Source organism: Poecilia reticulata, chromosome 17, assembly GCF_904066995.2.
Source record: "Poecilia reticulata chromosome 17, P_reticulata-male-v2, whole genome shotgun sequence".
Lineage (NCBI taxonomy): Eukaryota > Metazoa > Chordata > Actinopteri > Cyprinodontiformes > Poeciliidae > Poecilia > Poecilia reticulata.
The window spans coordinates 13,462,771-13,482,032 of NC_088846.1; the positions used below are offsets into that span (position 1 = coordinate 13,462,771).

At 44.2% G+C, this 19,262-nt stretch overlaps 1 protein-coding gene across 4 annotated transcripts in view; it reads right to left on the minus strand.

Moving 5' to 3' along the window:
* Nucleotides 1-2,641: 2,641 nt before the first annotated feature.
* camsap2b (calmodulin regulated spectrin-associated protein family, member 2b) overlaps nt 2,642-19,262 on the minus strand; it is a 34,123-nt gene continuing 17,502 nt past the window's right edge. For 2 of the 4 annotated variants that reach the window (XM_081598044.1, XM_081598043.1), the window contains 18 exons: nt 18,173-18,311; nt 16,181-16,320; nt 14,469-14,559; nt 14,259-14,363; nt 13,076-13,145; nt 12,697-12,978; nt 11,272-11,995; nt 10,228-10,374; nt 9,929-10,151; nt 9,641-9,824; nt 8,873-9,557; nt 8,329-8,465; nt 7,999-8,213; nt 7,809-7,908; nt 6,745-6,810; nt 6,128-6,243; nt 5,044-5,162; nt 2,642-4,593 (listed from right to left, as the gene is read on the minus strand). In XM_081598044.1, coding sequence (XP_081454170.1) covers nt 4,297-4,593; nt 5,044-5,162; nt 6,128-6,243; nt 6,745-6,810; nt 7,809-7,908; nt 7,999-8,213; nt 8,329-8,465; nt 8,873-9,557; nt 9,641-9,824; nt 9,929-10,151; nt 10,228-10,374; nt 11,272-11,995; nt 12,697-12,978; nt 13,076-13,145; nt 14,259-14,363; nt 14,469-14,559; nt 16,181-16,320; nt 18,173-18,311 — 3,840 coding nt within the window. In that variant the 3' untranslated portion in view covers nt 2,642-4,296. The remainder of the gene's footprint in view (nt 4,594-5,043; nt 5,163-6,127; nt 6,244-6,744; nt 6,811-7,808; nt 7,909-7,998; nt 8,214-8,328; nt 8,466-8,872; nt 9,558-9,640; nt 9,825-9,928; nt 10,152-10,227; nt 10,375-11,271; nt 11,996-12,696; nt 12,979-13,075; nt 13,146-14,258; nt 14,364-14,468; nt 14,560-16,180; nt 16,321-18,172; nt 18,312-19,262) is intronic. The other 2 variants (XM_081598046.1, XM_081598045.1) reach the window with 1 other exon arrangement.

The window sequence follows — 19,262 nt, forward strand, 5'->3', positions numbered from 1 at the left end:
CGTACGGCTTCGAGGCGATTCTGGTCCACCATCCGGCGTCTCAGGAGGGGGAAGCAGTGCAGTACCAACACTGTTTATAGTGGGGATGGTGCGCTGCTGACCTCAACTCGAGATGTTGTGGGCCGGTGGGCGGAATACTTCGAAGACCTCCTCAATCCCACCAACATGCCTTCTGTTGAGGAAGCTGAGCATGGGGACTCTGGGTTGGGCTCTCCAATCTCTGGGGACGAGGTCGCCGAGGTGGTCAAAAAGCTCCTCGGTGGCAGGGCCCTGGGGGGGGATGAGATCTGCCCGGAGTTCCTTAAGGCTCTGGATGTTGCAGGGTTGTGTTGGCTTACGCGACTCTGCAATATCGCATGGACATCGGGGGCAGTTCCGCTGGACTGGCAGACTGGGGTGGTGGTCCCCCTATTTAAAAAGGGGGACCGGAGGGTGTGCTCCAATTACAGGGGGATCACACTCTTAAGCCTCCCTGGTAAGGTCTATTCAGGGGTCCTGGAGAGGAGGGTCCGTTGGATTGTCGAACCTCGGATTCAGGAAGAGCAGTGTGGTTTTCGTCCTGGTCGTGGAACACTGGACCAGCTCTACACCCTCAGCAGGGTCCTGGAGGGTGCATGGGAGTTCGCCCAACCAGTCTACATGTGTTTTGTGGACTTGGAGAAGGCGTTCGACCGTGTCCCTCGGGGGGTCCTGTGGGGGGTACTCTGGGAGTATGGGGTACCGGGCCCTTTGATACGGGCTGTCAGGTCCCTGTATGACCGGTGTCAGAGTCTGGTCCGCATTGCCGGCAGTAAGTCGGGCTCGTTTCCGGTGAGAGTTGGACTCCGCCAAGGCTGCCCTTTGTCACCGATTCTGTTCATTACTTTTATGGACAGAATTTCTAGGCGCAGCCGAGGTGTTGAGGGGATCCGTTTTGGTGGCCTTAGGATCGCATCTCTGCTTTTTGCGGATGATGTGGTCCTGTTGGCTTCATCGGAACGTGATCTGCAGCTCTCACTGGAGCGGTTCGCAGCCGAGTGTGAAGCGGCCGGGTGAAGAGAGAGCTGAGCCAAAAAGCAAAGCTCTCGATTTACCGGTCGATCTACGTTCCCACCCTCATCTATGGTCATGAGCTTTGGGTCATGACCGAAAGAACGAGATCACGGGTACAAGCGGCCGAAATGGGTTTCCTCCGCAGGGTGGCTGGTCTCTCCCTTAGAGATAGGGTGAGAAGCTCGGTCATCCGGGAGGGACTCAGAGTAGAGCTGCTGCTCCTCCACGTCGAGAGGAGCCAGTTGAGGTGGCTTGGGCATCTGGTAAGGATGCCTCCTGGACACCTCCCTGGTGAGGTGTTCCGGGCACGTCCCACCGGGAGGAGGCCTCGGGGAAGACCCAGGACATGCTGTAGGGATTACGTCTCTCGGCTGGCCTGGGAACGCCTTGGGATTTCCCCGGAGGAGCTGGAAGAAGTGGCTGGGGAGAGGGAAGTCTGGGCCTCCCTTCTGAAGCTGCTGCCCCCGCGACCCGACCCCGGATAAGCGGAAGAAAATGGATGGATGGATGGATGGATGGATGGATGGATGGATGGATGGATGGATGGATGGATGGATGGATGGATGGATGGATGAATGGATGGATGGATGGATGGATGGATGGATGGATGGATGGATGGATGGATGGATGGATGGATGGATGGATGGATGGATGGATGGATGGATGGATGGATTCTGATTGCAATCTGATGCCATGAGTTTAACATTTGTGTTTCAGCTTCAATTTGTCCATAAACTTGTCTCAGCAAATAATAACCAATTATCTCTGACTGCTTTAAGCATCACCTAATCTCCCAGATTCCACCACATCTGGATTAAAACACTGTTGCTGGTGTTCTGAACATGAGGACAAGCTCGATATCATGTTCTGCTTGGGCCAGCCCTGTGTACACAATGCGTTTCCTCTTGAGGAACATTTCCTGGAATAACGGTAGTTTTTCTTCTTGGTTCGCTCTTGAAAACTTTAATCCAGCCTTCGGGTTTTCCTTGAGTTTATAGGTTTCTTCCTTGCACACCTCCTATGAAAGCTTTGCAGTCTGCTGCTTGTGGAAATATGCATTCTTCCAGCAACAGAGCCTCCTAGATGTCCTGTGATGATGCAAAGTTTTATGATGGCATCTGTTAGCATCTTATTGTCTGCGCTCAGGTGAGGAATTGTTGCCAGTTTTAAATGTTCTCCATTTATGAACCATCTTTACATCCCTCTTCACTTAGTTAATTCTTCAAATTTACAAAAAGTAGATGTATGTTGTGGCAATTCTGAAACCTTGCAGACAAAATCTGTTTTCATATGAAGTAAAACTAGTCTTACTTCGTTAAAACAAATTGGTCGAAGTAGTTATTTAAGATGTGTGCACTTACTTTTACTAATTAGAAACCTGAGGACCAATAGTTCCATTCCAAAGAGCACCACCAGTTTTTACACATATTGTGCATAAAAGATGAAGCTAAAAACAGCCACTTGAAACAGTGATAATAAAAATGTGCAGGTTTCTCAACAATATTACCACTACTTACCCATTATTTATTAAGCTAACAAATTTACCATCAGCAATAGCTACAACATAAAACTCAAATCAAGGAAATTAAGTAGAGACAGACGCAGTGCAAACTGTTAAGAGCTGGCATTTTAATAAAACAGAAATAATAATAATAATAATAAAAATCAACAATAACAAGTTCATGAAAATTTGATCACATATTCCTGATTAAAAACAAAATGAATCCAGAGCTGGAGAAAAGAAAAAAAAAGAAATCCATTCAATAAAACACTTCCTCATTTAGCAACGCTTTGCATTCAAGCACACACGTCTTTCATTAACCGTACTGCTTCACTAGTACACGCTTCCGACTGGTAAATATCCTTACAAAAAATACTTCTTATATGTGAAAATATATCTGTACAGAGTCAACACATACTGAAAGGAATGCATGATGTAAAAATGTAACGGTAAGGTAAAGTGAAAAGCACTGACAGTGACAGTGTAAAAACATCTCAGATCAGACGCAACGACGGTGGAGAAGGTCTGAAACCGCTAGCGCAGCTGAGTTCGTCCTCGTATTTACAACAAAATCTGATCGTAATCTGCGTCTAACAGTGAGGACACAAAGCACATTGATGTGACATTTTAGTTATTTGGTCACTCTGCAGCATAGTCAATAGTTAGAACTTAAATTACTGCACACACTGATGACACTGAGATTTCCATTTAGTTCATAACTCATGGTAGTCTTGTCAGTAATGCTGTTGAGGGATCAGATTTTTTTTTGCATTTGTAGCACAATAAAAGGCCCCAGAAAACAACAACAAAAAAACCCCCAACAACATACTTAAACATGATAAATTACAAAAGCTACTCAAATGCTACCAGGAGCTGACTTGTTTGTTTTCCTATGATATACAACAAATGTAACTAACGTATGCGGTGGACTGTGTTGTGTTTCGCATAAAACATAATATGCTATTCAACGCATCTCAAAAGCTACATTGAAGAAAAATAAATTAAAAGCCTATTGCAGGTGTTTTCCAGAACCATTTGATGGCATTCCACACACTCGTCATCAACACACACTTTTGTCAAACAAATCCATTCTCCACTTGAGGTGTGCTTAACTCGCTGGTTGGCACTTCACTGTACGTGCACACATATACAGAAATAAAACCTGTTTATAGTGTTGTCAATCACATGTACAAAGGTAAAAAACGACAAAAAAAAAAAAAAAAAATGGAACATGCCTGTTAAGCAGCTGAAGTCACATCTGATCACAGACAGGCAGCGAACCGCGAAGGGGTCTGATCTTAGACCTGTGTGTTACTGACAACAAACGGACGTTTTCGGCAGGCGCAGACAAAATGACACCAACACCCACTGTGAGTCCATGTGACACAGAACAAGCATAAGGCTACACATGATCGACGAAGAGAACCCAAAGTGCCTCAGAGAGGCGTGACATTCAGTGCTTCAGTGGTTCAGCTTGGTAAGGCCTCGGCTCACCTGGTATCATCTTTTCTTTTTCTTTTTTTTTTTTTGGCACATGAGAACATTGATACACATGCTGACAAGAACACACTTGTGCCACACTGAAGTAGTGTCATAGCCAGCTCTGTATTAGTTTTACGCGTGATAATGTATTTCAACATTCCAGTTGAGATTTTCAGGAATGGTAACTGGTGTCCCTCAAATATATATAGAAAAAAAGAAATCCACATTTTCTTCTGTTTGTTTCAACAGAGCTTGTCCAGACACACCGCCTTCACCTGGCTCTACTTTGGGTGTTTTTTGGGCGTCCCCTGCTTCTTGGTTTGCCACAGGTGGTTGGCGATGGTGATGGCGTCCACGCTGGCAGACATGGTCTTAGCCGGGATCTTGCTGAACTGCTTCTTGTCCGAGTTGTACTTGTACAAAGTCTCGATCATCTTGGGAGTGATAGATTTTGGGCCGATGCCGGCCAGTTTGGCAATCTCCTCCGTTTCGGGGAAATACGTGTAGACGGATCTGAACTGGCAGCCGGAGTCACGGAACAACACCAGGAAGTTATTGGCTTCGGATTTCTCCATTTCCTGCAAGAGATTGTGCATAAGAAACCTACTTATTAATGACTCTTAACAGTCGCTGATAGCTTCCTGGTCAATGACATTAAGAAAATGAAAATCATTCCAGGTGTTTTGCTGCTCGTAAGATCCTATTAAACCACCAAATGACTAGTAGAACCCATTTGATTAAGTTTATTCAATAATTTCTTTCACATGTGTCTAAATTTCCAAAATATTTCTACATATAAGACAATATTTACAGCTTGAATACAAGGGCTTTTTGAAGAATGAATGCATGTTGTGGGGAAGGTCGTCCAAAATGTATGAGACAGGACTGGAGACTGATCAAGTCATCAGTCTGCCTGATCTTTTTATACTATCAGAATAACTCAGTATAAGTAAAAACAGTCAGAGAAATCAATCTTGTGTTCATATAACTTAACCTGTCAGAGTTATACGCACAGAAACAGAGCTTACATCAAGTATCTTGTTTTTCTGCCCTTCATTGACTTTGCCAGCGAGGCAGCAGTGAGCCAGGGCGTTCTGGATGATGTGCTTGTTGGACTTAGCACTAGGCTCCTTGTACAGTTTAGGTCCTGAGGGAAGAAACAGTGAGAGTGCAAAAATTACACATCCGCTGGATATGTGGACCAAAGAGAAGACAGGGCTCTACATTCAAAAGAAAACAGAGGTGATTGTGTTTGGACCCAGTGGCTCCTGTGAGTCATCCTCTGTGGACCTGTGACCCTTGGAAGTATATTTTAAACCTGTTATTACAAATCTTGGTTTTAAAGTGGACAGTGATTTCAAATTGGACAGCCAAATCAGAGCCATGGTTAAGTCCAGTTTTTATCATTTAAGGCGATTGGTGTCAGTGAAATCTTTTCTTTCCAGGCATTTTGAAACAGTGATCCACGCTTTTATTTCGACTCGATTGGATTACTGCAACTCACTTTATCTGGGAGTCAGTCAGTCGCTGCTCTCACGTCTGCAGCTAGTTCAGAATGCTGCTGCACGACTTTTAACAGGAACTCGAAAGAGGGAACACGTGTCCCCTGTCCTGGCCTCACTTCACCGGCTGCCTGTATATTTTAGGATTCATTTTAAAATTCTTATGTTCGTTTTTAAATCACTGCATAATCTTGCCCAGGCTTACCTCTCTGAGCTTCTTCACCCCTACGTACTCTATCGGTCTCTCAGGTCAGCAGATCAGCTGCTCTTGGAGGTACCAAGATCCAGAAGGAAGCTCAGAGGGGACAGGGCTTCTCTGTCATGGGCCCTAAGTTATGGAATGACTTGCCTTTGCAGGTCAGAGAGGCCCCTTCACTGTCCACTTTTAAAGCTCGTCTTAAAACCCATCTACTTTACTTGGCTTTCAACTCCAGCAGGGTCTAGTTTTAAATTGTATGTTGGTTTGTTTTTAAACTGTAAGAGTTTTTATTTTATTTTAAATTTTTTTTATTGTTATGTTGTGTTTTAATGTACAGCACTTTGTATCAGCTATGGTTGTTTTAAAGTGCTTTATAAATAAAGTTGGTATGGTATTCCTCTCCATCCCTACCTGTGTACTCTGTGTTGGAGGGAGTGGAGGAAGTGGTCGAGTCGTTTTCCCAATCTTTCTCTCCGTTACGACTGCCGGCTGAAGGACAAGAGGAAAAACCCTCCGCAGAGTCTGGCCTGACGGCAACCAACAGAAAAACGCAGACGTAACGACAACCACGTACGACATATCACCACACGGTGCACACAGAGACATGCACAGAAACACAGAGACGGGTCAAAGCGAGATCAGACGTTGTGACACAGTTCTCCAAAGTCTGCCTGTTGTCTTGCGTCACGTCAAAGTGAAACGCGCGGGTGAAGCAGAGCCGTGGTCAACCAAGCAAAGCAAAGCGGCTGGCTTCATGGTTGCAGAGAAAGTTATGAAGGAAGCGGCAAGCAAACAGCTAAATCATAAAGCAGAGAGCAAATGTGATACAGAGAAAGAAGAAGAGGTGGGACCAGCTCTTGCAGCCTGCGTCTGATGGACCACACCGTACTGCACTCAGGAAATTAACCCGCATTTACTTAAATTTACGACAAACTTTAGCCCAATACAAAATTATAGTGAAGCTGTAGCAGATCTACACAGAACCACGTCTAAAAAGAGCTTTAACTTAATTTCAGAGTGTTACTAACCTTCCCTTTCTGTCTTTGGGGGAGCTTAAAAAAAACGGGATATGAGCTGAAGCTAGTTTGTGGCCTCTGAAGGATGCATGCAGAGCAGAAGTAGAAGAAGGAGGAGAAAAGGGAGAAAACAGAATTAAACTGTGGAGAGTAGAGCTTCCTGTGGATCATGGAGGACAAAAGCCTCTTCAAACACATTCCCAACGAGTCTCACCAGGGTAAGAAATCAACTTAAGGTGAGTACAGGATTTATTAGTTTAACCTGTTAACCAGAAACAAAAACTAATTTCTAAGTCGTTTTTAAACTGATTAGCCAATTATTAGCTTGCAGGCAGTTGCCACCAATGACAAACTTCCAGATTTTATTGAGATCTCATGCCACAACCAACACAAAGTAGTGCAAAATTAAGTGCAAAAATGATACATAGCTTTATAGTTAGCTTTTTCTTTTTCAAATAAAAATAAAATAAACTGTAAATAGCATTTGTGGACAAAGTTGTGTGGAAGTCTAATGAGAAAAGGAGATGCGCTGGTCCATTTGCACTTGGTTTAAAATCCTACATGTGGAAGAATGCCAACATTCCATGTAAATGCTCAGTAGCTACAGTGAAGCATGGCGGTGGCAGTATTATGCTGTGGGTTGGTTTTAGGAAAACCTGGTAGAGGCCGCAAAGACTTGAGAATGAGGTATAGGTCAACTTTCCAACAGAACGACGACGTTGAAAGTGCAGCAAGAGCTACAATTCAACGGTTTGATCAAAGCATATTGAGATGTTAAAATTGCCCAGTCAAAGTCATGACCTAAATCAATGTGTGTATATGGTAAGACTTAGAAAAAAGGTTTGCAGAGATTTTCTCCATTCTGTCTGACTGTGCTTTTTTATTTTAACAAGAATGGACAAAATGTAAGTTTTTAATGTGCTTTGTTGTGTTATAAAATCTCAATAACATGCATTTACTGTTTTGGCTTAACATGACAAAATGTGAGACATTTTGAGTGAATACACATTTTTAGCAAGGCACCATTTCTTCATATTAGATTTGTGAGTCTCAGGCCTAGTCAGTTTGTTTCTTACCTGCTGTTCTTCCTGTTATCTGGCTGGTCCCTGTCGTTGTCAGCCAGATTGAGGGATGCCAAAGAGACACTTGAGACAGAGAAGCCCCGAGGACGCACACCTGCACAGAACCAGCACAGATCAGCATGAGTCTCTCGGTGGGAACATGTTTGTAACGTCGGTTTGTGACGGTGCTTTGGGAGTCCTTCACCTGTCGTTCTCACAGGAGGAGTAGATGACTCCATGATGTCCCTGTGGATGGACTTGGGCCGCTGCTTTTTCTTCAGACTTCCACTTCGAGGCTTGATGACCTCATCCATGTCCTCCATCAGCTTGAGCTGCTTCCTCCGCAGATATTCGTTCTTGATGTACTCCCTCCTCGCCTTCTCTTCGTCCTTCTTCTGTTGCTCCTCCTCTGCCTTTAGCCTGCACAAGAACAAGGAAGCTTGTGGCGGAAGACCGAACAGAAAAGCTGAAAACAAGAGCGATCTAGACGGAGCGTGCGTGCGCCTGGACATCATGTGATGCAGCGAGGACACACCGTGCGGCTTCTTTCTTCTGCTCCTGGTCCAGCTCTTGTTGTTGCCTCTTCTCCTGCGCTTCCTTCTCCCTCCGAAGCCTCTTTTCCAACAGAGCTGCTTTCTTTGCCGCCATGTCCTCTTCTCCCTTCACATCATCCTGGTGTTGAATGAGAATATTTACACACATAAAACATTCAAGTTCCTATTTTAAAGTAGAGCTGGATAATAAATCAATAATCATTAGTTTAGCAGTTTTTCAGAGACTTAGAAACTAATCAATAATTATTAATATAGACTGATATGAAACCCTCCTATTGTGTGACATTTTTCAGTCATACCCAGCCCTATTTTAAAGGTTATCCCAGGCAGAGGAGACAACTAGAGAGACCAAGTGTATATTTCTGTCAATTTAACCTTGTAGCTCAAATCAAGACAGGCAAAGCGTCAGATGTTTTGTTCACCAACACACACCGATTGTCTCTTGAAGTAAATTCAGACCGTTTTCTCTGCTTCCGTCTTCTTTAGGAGCAACTAGAACATTCAGGGCTTGTTGCTCCAACTCACCTTAAAGAAGAATCCGCAGCACATCTTTTGGTCGTCTCCGTGACTTTCTCCTCCTTTCTTTCCATCCTCTATGTTCTCCGGACCCCGGCCACCAGGAGGCTTTAGCCAGGACAGCGGCACCTCCACTAGGTCCTTCCTTTCCTGTTTGTCATCTTGACTATGGCTAACAACCCCACCTTTGACCTCTGAAAGCGGCTGGCACAAAACCTCTGATGTCTTCGACTGCTCTTTAGATTCTGTCCTCTCCTTCACACGTTCACTTGTCTTTCCTTTGCGTTCTTCCTCATCACTGATCTTTACTACCATTTCCTCTTTTTTCTTCGACTCATCTTTTTCGCCCTCGAGCTCTTGGTTGTGTCTCCCCCTGACGCCCTCGTCGTGACTCAGGTAGGCAAACGAGCTCTGCTGGGTTTGGCTGGAGTTGAAGCGCCTCAGTCTGGGCAGGCTGTCCACTGAGGTGGGAGGGTTGAGCATCCGACTGATGGGGGTGACCTTCAGGTCGTTCGGACGGGGAGTCCGAGGCGTTCTGGCATGAAACGAGGCTGGTCGTCGTTTGATACCCGCAGGCGAACGGTTGGGGGCGCGTGGCGATCCGGAAGAGGACAGGATCGGGGACAAGGATCCCACCGACCCCCGGCCCGATCCTCTGCCTGTCACGCTGCTGCTGCGCAGCTCGCGGAGCTGCCTGTGCAGAAAAAGAAACGAAAACAGTAATGTGGAGTTTGCCTTTCAGTCGCCTCGTCACTGGATCTGGCAGTAGCCGGTTACCTGTGCGGAGACGGAGCAGGAGGCGGGATCACCCAGGCCTGTTGCTGCTGGTCTCTCATGGCCATGATCTTCTCCTGCTGCTGGGCCAGTCGCTGCATCTCAGTCTGCAGGAAGCCCAGCGACGTGTTCAGCCTTTCAATGGACCGTGTGTATTCTGCAAGGTCAACCTCTCCAGGGGTCACGCCTGATCATCGCCATCAAACACAAGTAAATACAGAAACCTGTCACCATTTCCAAAACCAAAATCAGCGGAGCCAATAAAAAGAGAGGCATGGTAACGTTACCTACCCCCACCGTCTTCGCAGGGAGATTTGGGAGCTGCTCCATCAGGTTTGCATCGCTCCACCCGCTCCACACTGTCCTCCTTTGAGGAGGAGATGGGCTCGGGTGAAGGTGTTTCTGCCCCTACGGAGTTCTGGCTCAGAGGGGCCGTCACTCCTTTCCTTTTTACTACATTCAGGAAGGCTGTTCTTCCCATTTTCTGGCGGTGCCTGGTGAAAGCTGCTTCTACCTGGAGATTGGGATGAACCCAGTATTAGATGTAAAAATTCACACCATCGGTTTTGTCCTGATGCAAGCCTGCGTACCTTTTTCTTTTGGGCTTCGATGGCTCTGCGTTTTTCTTCAAGTTTCATTCTCAGCTGAATCATTTCAGAGGCGATGAAGTGGGAGGGGTCTCGAGGCGACGGGGCAGCCGGAGAAGGCGACGTAATTGGCAGGGGAGGCGTTGAGAACTAGGGACGAAGAAGTAGTGTTGATGCCAAATTTAATTTATTTCTCATCAACATATTAGAGAAAGCTGCATTTCTGCCTTTGCAGAAGACGCAGTGGTTGTCCAATGGTTTAATTTATCAAAGAAAAAAATATATATTTGAAACAACATGGAACTTAGTGAAAATACTTTTTAAATTATGAACTACTGATCAACCATTTTTTAGTTCACTTTTTCCAACCACAACCAAGACTGAACCTGCCACTCAGAACCGGCATAATTAAGAAGTCACTTAAGTAGAACCTGTGTGACAACATGAAGTAGGCAAATGGTCACATCACGCCTCAATGTAAAGAAATTCAAGTACACATGAAAGGGAAAAAGATTCACAAAGCCTAAGACTTTGGAGTCAGAATGATTATCCACAAATGGAGAAGTCATGGAAACAGAGGTGAACCTTCCCAGGAGTTAAATTACTGAGAGAATTCATCAATTGATCCAGAAGGTCACACACAAAAAAACAATAAAACAAAAATCTAAAGCACCGTATGCTTCACTTAATTTAGTTAAAGTCAGTGTTTAACATTCAGCAGTAAGAGAGACCATCCATAGTTTATACCCTCTTATCCATGCGCAAGGACTGGTGCCCATCTCTAAAACAAACAAGGGACAGATCAAAAATGGCATCCATCAGAGAGTTCAAGGCCAAGAAAAGAACCTATAAGCCTGTTTCATATTTGTCACAAAACCTCTCAACGATCCCCCAAACTTTTGAGAAAACAATCTGTGAACTGACGGGACAAACATTTTTTAAAGGTTTGTGTAGCGTTAAATCTTTCCGTAAATTTAAACACTTTTCAACAGCACCACATACTCTGAAATGTCTGAGGAGACCTGAGGGACAGAATGAGTAACAAACCTGAGAGGAAGTGGTTCTGGCCGAGTGTGTGTAGGGGACATTGAGGTCAGAGCTGTCTGGAGTTGTGGTTCCTCCGCTGCTTCTTCCCTCCAACTTCCTGAACTTTTGCTCTGCAAAGCTGGTCATCCGCACCAGACCCCCAGCTGACCCGCCCGATGAAGAGGCAGGACTGCCTGTATAAGACCTGGGGATGGTGGGCGCAGAACTGGGGCAGGGGCTGCCTCTGTCACCTCCCTGTCCCTGTTCGCCCTCAGGGTTGGCTTCCACTTCCTCCTTGTGTTCCCCTTCCCTGCACCTCTCCTGCTTGCCAGGCAGAGGACACGACCTCGTCACGGCCTCGCAGTCTGGATCTATATCCGAGTAGTCCCTCAGAGACGAGGAGTCCTCATCCAAACTCTGGATGTCCTCTGTCCGCACATGGATGCCTGTGTCGACTTCATCTGTGGAGGCAGAGTTGGGGTCTCGGTCGTTCACCCGAGCCTTCGCTGAACCAAAGTCATCTCCAGGAGCTTGAGCCCCTGGAGGCTCTGACGGATCTGCACCATGCAGAAAAAAGCCATTGTCTCCATCTCCAACAGCGAGGCTGGCATGAGGCCGTTCGGTGTCGTGGATGATCTTGAGGGCCTCCTCGATGCTCGGAGGAGTTGATGGACTGACCCGGGCGGAGTGGTTCCCTTGGTACTTGGCGGGGCTGCTGTTGTCTGGTAAGACTCCATTGGGGCACCTGGAGAAAAGATCCAGGTAAATAGAAAGTTGAGAACAGTAAGAGTGAATATTGAAAAAATAATTGCTCTATTCAAATGTTTTTGATACTCTTGAATAACAAAAACCTCCAAAGGTTTTTTTTGTATGTGGCCAAGGCTCACGCGTTTGTTGAAGTATGTGTTTACCAAGGTGCCACTGGTGACTTTGTAAAAAGAACAATTCTTCACAGCAGGTTGTTCAAAAATCTTTGTAATCTTTTTGCTTATCTTTACCATCTGTGGAAATTAGCCTGTGTTTGTATTTAGCTTCCTCCAACTTGTTTTAACCAACAAGTAAGGCTTTCATTATTTTCCAGTGCAACGCTCTGCTGGGAAAACCTGCATCCAGGGATTCACATGGGGTGTTTTTTTGAAACCTGGCACCAAACCAAAACATTTTTTTCAGACCAATTAGCACTGGATATCGCAAAACCTAATATAACACCTTGTTTTGCCGTTCTTGTCTTCAAATGGTCTAACTACTCTAAAATTAGACTTCCTTTTTTTTCAAATCTTTACACTTTGAGTCACCTGATGCTTATTGTCAACTTTGATCTGTATAATTAAGCAGGCACTTCTTCACCTTTCACAGTTTTTATTGAACTGCAGGTTGTTACATTTATAGATGATGCAGTTAAACTGACAGTAAAAGTCGCATTTAATACCCATTTCCCATCCACACCTGCTTTGGCTTTTAATAGAGAAAGTGTTGTTCCGTCCCAAAGGTTTGTGGGAAGTAAAGTCGTCATCCTCCTCTGGGATCTGTCTGCCCTGTCCGTTCACTTCGACCGGCGTGAGGGAGAGGTGGCGTTTCATGCCTCCTCTTGATGCATAATGAACTTTGAACCCCAGACCATCAGTACTGGCTGAGCGGGTCATGCCGCAGGTAGAAGGAGCCTCAAAGGGGGGCAACGTTGCATCTCCATCCAGAAGGATCTCAAAGGAGATTCCCCGAGAGGAGGATCTGAAGAATGAGAAGAGTTGTCAGTGCAACAGGAAAGAAACCGACAGCTATAAAATGTAGGTCCCTGGAGGCTTGGCTGATGGCTTCATATACTCACTGTTTTTCTTTGGGCCACGTCCCGACACAACCGTCAACATAGGACATGGAGGTAGATCTCTTCATTAGGCCTGTTGCACACAGAGGAACCTTCTTAGACTTACATGATCTTAGAAATTATTTGTTTTCATTTAAAAAAAACAAACATAGCAAATAAATCTTGGGGGGTTACAGAAGAATAGAGATGATATAATGGGTTTTAACACGTCTTACAGCGGTTTCTTTTCTCGCTTGTATGTTTGTGCTCCATATACGTCATCCAGACCTTAACCCCAGAGGTATTTTGTAAATCGATTATATTTTGCACTGGATCCTTAACAGCTGCACATTATTTCATTTATTTCCAGTGTGAAATACACAACCACTAGGGGGCATCTGACTTCTGAACAAAAATCTAAACCTGCATTGATCAAAAGGCCTGCTGCACAAAGCTGTAATGTTTGTTTTTCAACACAAAGTAATGATATCTGGCAGCAACATCAGTTGAAGGAGTGACATTTAATAGAAAGATTTGGTAAATCACAGCACAATCGTACAAAAAGAATCATGGATTATTGCTGCTGCTGTTCAGAGTTACCTGAATAGATTTGCAGCTTCCACTTCTTTATGATTTCTGCACAATTCCTTTGAGGATCAAGCACATGCATTTCCACCCTCGTCATATCCATGAAGCTGTTCTCCTCACACAGAGCATTGGCATTCTTATCGTCCCACTCCACTGAGCTGACACAGTGTGACGCTTTTCCACAAAACCCTCCATGGCATCAATCAATCCACTGCAATTTTATTCATTCCCAAAACTAAACTGTACTAATTTGTTATCTTATTACTCAAGAGGAGCACCTAATAACTGGACCGCCAAATTACCTATTCAAAGATTTTCTTATTCTTTGCCAATACCTAATTGTATTTCTTGGGGGACTTTTAAAATTTGTAGTGTGTCACAAAATCCTGTCTGTGCATTTAAAAAAAGGGTCAGATTACTTCTATTTTGTAATACAGACGTGTTTATGTAGCTACATCATCTCACAGAGAGAGAGACACGAAAGAACAAATTGTTTCAGACAAAAAGTTTAAAGATGGCTCGATTAGCTTTCCGTTGCCTTTCATTAGCCTACTAGCACCAGTCAGCAAAAATACATCCCATTGACCACATTAATATGGCAGATCATATTTAAAACTACCTTCAGCTGTGAGGTTTTCTGGACTGGAAGGTCTGTCTGCATAGTTCTGTTTGACAGGACTGGACACAGGAGCCATATCTCTGCAGGACGATACAGGCTCACAGGCTGCATGGCAAAACAAGACAAATCCTCCACATCATTAGTCAAAAACTGGTATTCAACACATGGAGAATATCACTATCATCAAAAGGAACACGGACTGGACCGTACCGTTGGGGTCGAAGACTCTGGGCTGAACAAATGAGGGTTTCACGACCTCGAACCACCAGAAAAGCTCAGCCATAAACACCAGGTAGTTACTCTGAAAGATTGCACACACATCTTTAAGCTCAACTCGCACATGTAACATCTGGATTTTTTTGCTGCTGATTCCCTCTGTAGATCTCTGTAGATATCAACAAAAATCAAACCAGCTCTGAACATTTTGAAAGACCGCTGAGGTCAAAGTCATCCAACCGGTGCTGGACTCAGATGGACGAGTTCATGTACTTGACTATCTGTGCATGTTGCACGGCGTGACTGCTGTAAGGTCAAACCCAGATCTGGCAAAAAAAAATCTGTGAAGCTACTGTCTAGAGTCTAGTTTATATGCAGTGTCTTCCAGAGCTATTCAAACCTATCAGTTTTTCACATTTCATCATGTAACAACCGTCCTGTGTTTTACTAGCATTGTGTGTAGTAAGACCAACTTTAAATGGTTGTGGAGTATAAAGAAACATGTTGTTTTTTTAGTTTTTTTTTTATAAATACAACTCTGAAAAGCTTGGCTTGCATTTGTATTCAGCTCCATATAAGCTGATAGCCCTATGTAAATGTAATGCAAGTGAATTCCTTAAGAGGTTAGTAAATAGTGCCTGCCTGTGTGTAATACTGTATATTCTCAGTGTAAATACAGCTACAGTATTTGTAAGGCCCTGTATGTCCTATGAAAACGTGACTGAGCAAAATGATTAGTACGTAGCTGACATTGATAAAAAAAACAAACTGCACCAATTCATTAAGCAGATCTCAGATGTAATTTGTAGACATATAAACACTATCCTCCAATGCGATGTGTTAAACCGTGCACAAATAGTTAAGATTCTGTGGACAGTGAATCTGTGGCAAACAGGCAGCCTGCCAGAGTCTTTAAAAACCCCACATGACTCCCTGTTGCACCATAAAACCAGCATTCAGTCAATGCACAGACAAGAGTGGTGAATGAGAAACGAAGGCAGAAGAAGGAAAGCAGAGCGAAGGGTGTGTGAGGATGAAAAGTGACTGCTGTGTGGCGTCACAGAGAGGAACGTTCCAGTCAGCTCGGACTGTGACTTGAATCCTGAATGTTTCTACCCACGCCCTCTGCATACTATTTACCCAACGCTTGCTTTACTGCTAAGTACTGTCCGAATGGCACCAAGGGACTCCTTGAGTTGTACAGGAAAAAAAAAAACGGAGATTTTTGTCTGAAACCTTACATCTGCAAACTTTAAAGGCGTTTCTTCAAAAACAAGAGAAACATAGCAGGACGAGTTGGGTCAGGACTCTTGAATCTGTCCTCTGTCTCAGTAGGATGAGGTCAACAGAGAAGAAACGCACACTGAGTATTAAACTTTTCCTTGCATGACTCAGTTGTGCCTTGGTGTAATTTCCCACCCCAAGTCTCCTTCTTCTCCCCCTAAAAACACACACACGCACACACGCACACACACACACACACACACACACACACACACACACACACACACACACACACACACACACACACGCACACACACACACACACGCACACACACACACACACACACACACACACACACACACACACACACACACACACACACACACACACACACACACCTCTCTTTTTGCATCATAAACACAGACCTTTCCACATCTTCCCCATCTGTTTCTTTAAACATCAGAGTAGTGGAAGTTCTTACCTTTATGGATGCATGCGTGTAGAGCATGTCCTCCAGGCTAAAGTGGCAGCAGTGATTGAGGTTGTTCCTGCAAAACTCCTGCACCAGCTGGAGATTGTACAGACTGTCAGCCAGAGACATGGTCTCCTTGAGGCAAATGTCTGCTCAGCCAGGGGAGGGGTCAGACACACACACAAAGGGAGGGGGAACAGCAACGCCAAACAGGAAGAGAGGAAAAGATAAGGTTCAACTTATGGTAAAACACAGAATAGAATAAAAAAATGGAGCAGATGCAAATTGTCTTCGCTTGATTCACTCCAAATCTTCGAGACGACTCCAGACAAACGGCATTCAGCCCTTTCTTCGTGATTCACCAGCATTTTTACTCCTTGATGTTTCACAATAGCCCTGGCATGTGTAGGATGTTGTAGTGAAGGAAATAGCTGAGACTTATGGTCGCTAATTTATGCGGTGTGACATCATCTTGAACTGTGCTTATTACTTATTTTAGGGACAATCCAGGCGCAAGAGAGCGACTTCAATGAACCGTGGCTTGTTTTCACATCTGGTTCACACGCTTGCCTGCGAACTAAATACAACCTGAGGAGTTTTCAGGAAAGCAACACAGCGGCTGTTTATTTTTGAAACTGCGGCCTGATAAGTAGCCGTCTAACGGTTCTCTGTAACATACAACTCCTGACCAATCACGTCTCTGCCCAGGGCGTTTTTTTTTAGAAAACAGACGTGCTGTGAGGAAACGCCTCTTTGTTTCTTCGCCCACACTCTCTGAAAGTCAGTCCCGGGTCATATCTGTACTGTAGTCATTCCTTAGTCATCATCCTCACTGTGGTCTGCTGTTGATACGTAACAAAAGTAAAAACGACACAACAAAAAGGTCAAAACCATTTGAGTATCCGGTAGAGTGAGGGAAACATCAGGAAACAAGACTAAAGTGGATGACAAATACCCTCTTTGTTTCAAACACCCGACTCAAATGTATTGTGTGGTCGTCATAGGAACAGGAAGAAAGTATCCATTGTGCGTTCTACATATAGAGGCTCTCTAAACAGTGCACACTTTATTTTAAAGATATTTATTTGAAAAGACTTTATTTGAAAGACTTTATTGTCGTCATTTTTATTTTAAAACCTTCATCTTAGATTTCTATGAATCTTACGGATTTATTCTGACGTGTATTTAGAGTTATTCATAACTTACATTCACCTTAGCAAAAATCCCAATTCTATCTAAGAAAAATTAATCCCAGAGCATGATACTGCCACCACCATCTTCTACCATTGATGCAGTATTCTTTTGGTCATGTGTTATTTTTGTCAAACGTATCTAAATGAGCTGTAATTTTACTCAATCGAACCACAACATATTCTCTTATATCAAAGTTTTGATGTGTTCCAGCGAGGCCCGAGAGCTTCAAGTAAAAGAAAATAGTTCTGCTTATCAGACCTTCTATACAGTCCAGATCTATAGAGACTCTGTACAGAGAATCGCCTGCAGAGCACAACCAGTAGTTTCTGAGCTGGGTTTTTAATCACTTCTGGATAAAGATCCAGTTTTTTTTAATTTCCTGTTGGTTTATCTTTTCTCCAATTATTGCTGACTGCCTTCAGTGTGCATGGATCTAAAACTCAGGATGGGCGGCAAGGACATAATAGTTTGTCACAATATATATTACAAAAAAACAATGCGATTGATGATATAAAAAAATATATATATATGTTTTGTTTTCTCTTTTTTTTGCAATCCCCCACAAATACAAACACTGCTTTTGAATAAAAACTGAAAAATAAAGAATCATCAAAAGTCAACTTACCGATCTCATCTCGCAAACATTTTAAATGTTTCACTCTTTACATACTATAAACATGGAATTTTAAAAGAATCACAACAGTTCATTATTCTCTTTCCTGATAAGATCTCTTGTTTTACTACATTTGTGTAGTTTAATGAACAAGAAAACAAAGCGCAGACAGATGTCTGGGTCTGGGCACCCACCTTCCAGCCGGACGGCCTGCGGGCAGTAGAAGTGCAGCAGGGCAGCGAGGGCGCAGCCGTCTGTGTTGTCCTTCAGCAGGTTCTCCACCAGGTGGAGCGACGGGACATTCTTCTGGGCATGCTCCCTCCTGTACCGGGCCTGAAACACCATGGCAACAACACAGAGACATCACCTACATGGATCGTCAGGGTGGATATGCAGCGGTTCTCTTTGACTACCGCAGACACACCTACTACTGCATGCACAGCGTGATTAAACACACAAGTCAAGGTGTTAATCTGACGGTTTTCAAGCATTCATCTGAAGTAATGCAGATTATACTGAGCATGCAAATAATACGTCTCTGGCATTCACTTCAGATTTCTTTTTAAGGAAACGACTGGAACAGTTTTGCTCTCTCTGTTGTTTTCTGTCTTTGAAAATATTACTCATTAAACTATTAAACCTCTTCTGAAACATTTTTTTGGAACGAAGGCCGTCAAAAATCTGTTCAGCGCTTCTGTAGCACACTGTTCATGTGATTTAGGGTTTAATAATGATCTCTGTATACACTTATTCTTCCTTTCTGCAGATTCCCTTATGCGATGCTTTACACGTGTGAAAACCGCAGGGACAACAAACCACCGCATGCGCCTTCAGGGCGTCAGCGCTCCCTGGGAGCCCATGAAGAGATGCTTTCTGATGGCCGCGTTTTGTAACCGACGTGGTACAAAGGAAGACTCAGTCAGCGCAGCGCTCTCTGTCTGATGGCCAGCTATGACTGAGCACTGAGCTGTGAGAAACAAACTGTTGTCCTTCACTTTGCTCCACTGGTACCGGATCTCTCTTAGTACCGCTTGTCCTTTTCGCACATGAGACAATTTCAGCTGTTTCGGGTTTATAATAAAGATGGATGAAATGCTTTAGTTCATTTTAGTTTTCAGCTGTACATCTTAAAAGTATGAGTCCCAAGACTAGTCGCTGTGTCTTTATCGTCTTAAGAAGGGGAACGGGTTGGGAGGGCAGGTGAGAGGGTGGGAGACATTTGGCCAAACAATGATGGAGCTCTGGGCCGCATGCGGGGAATAAACAACCAGAGGGAACAATGTG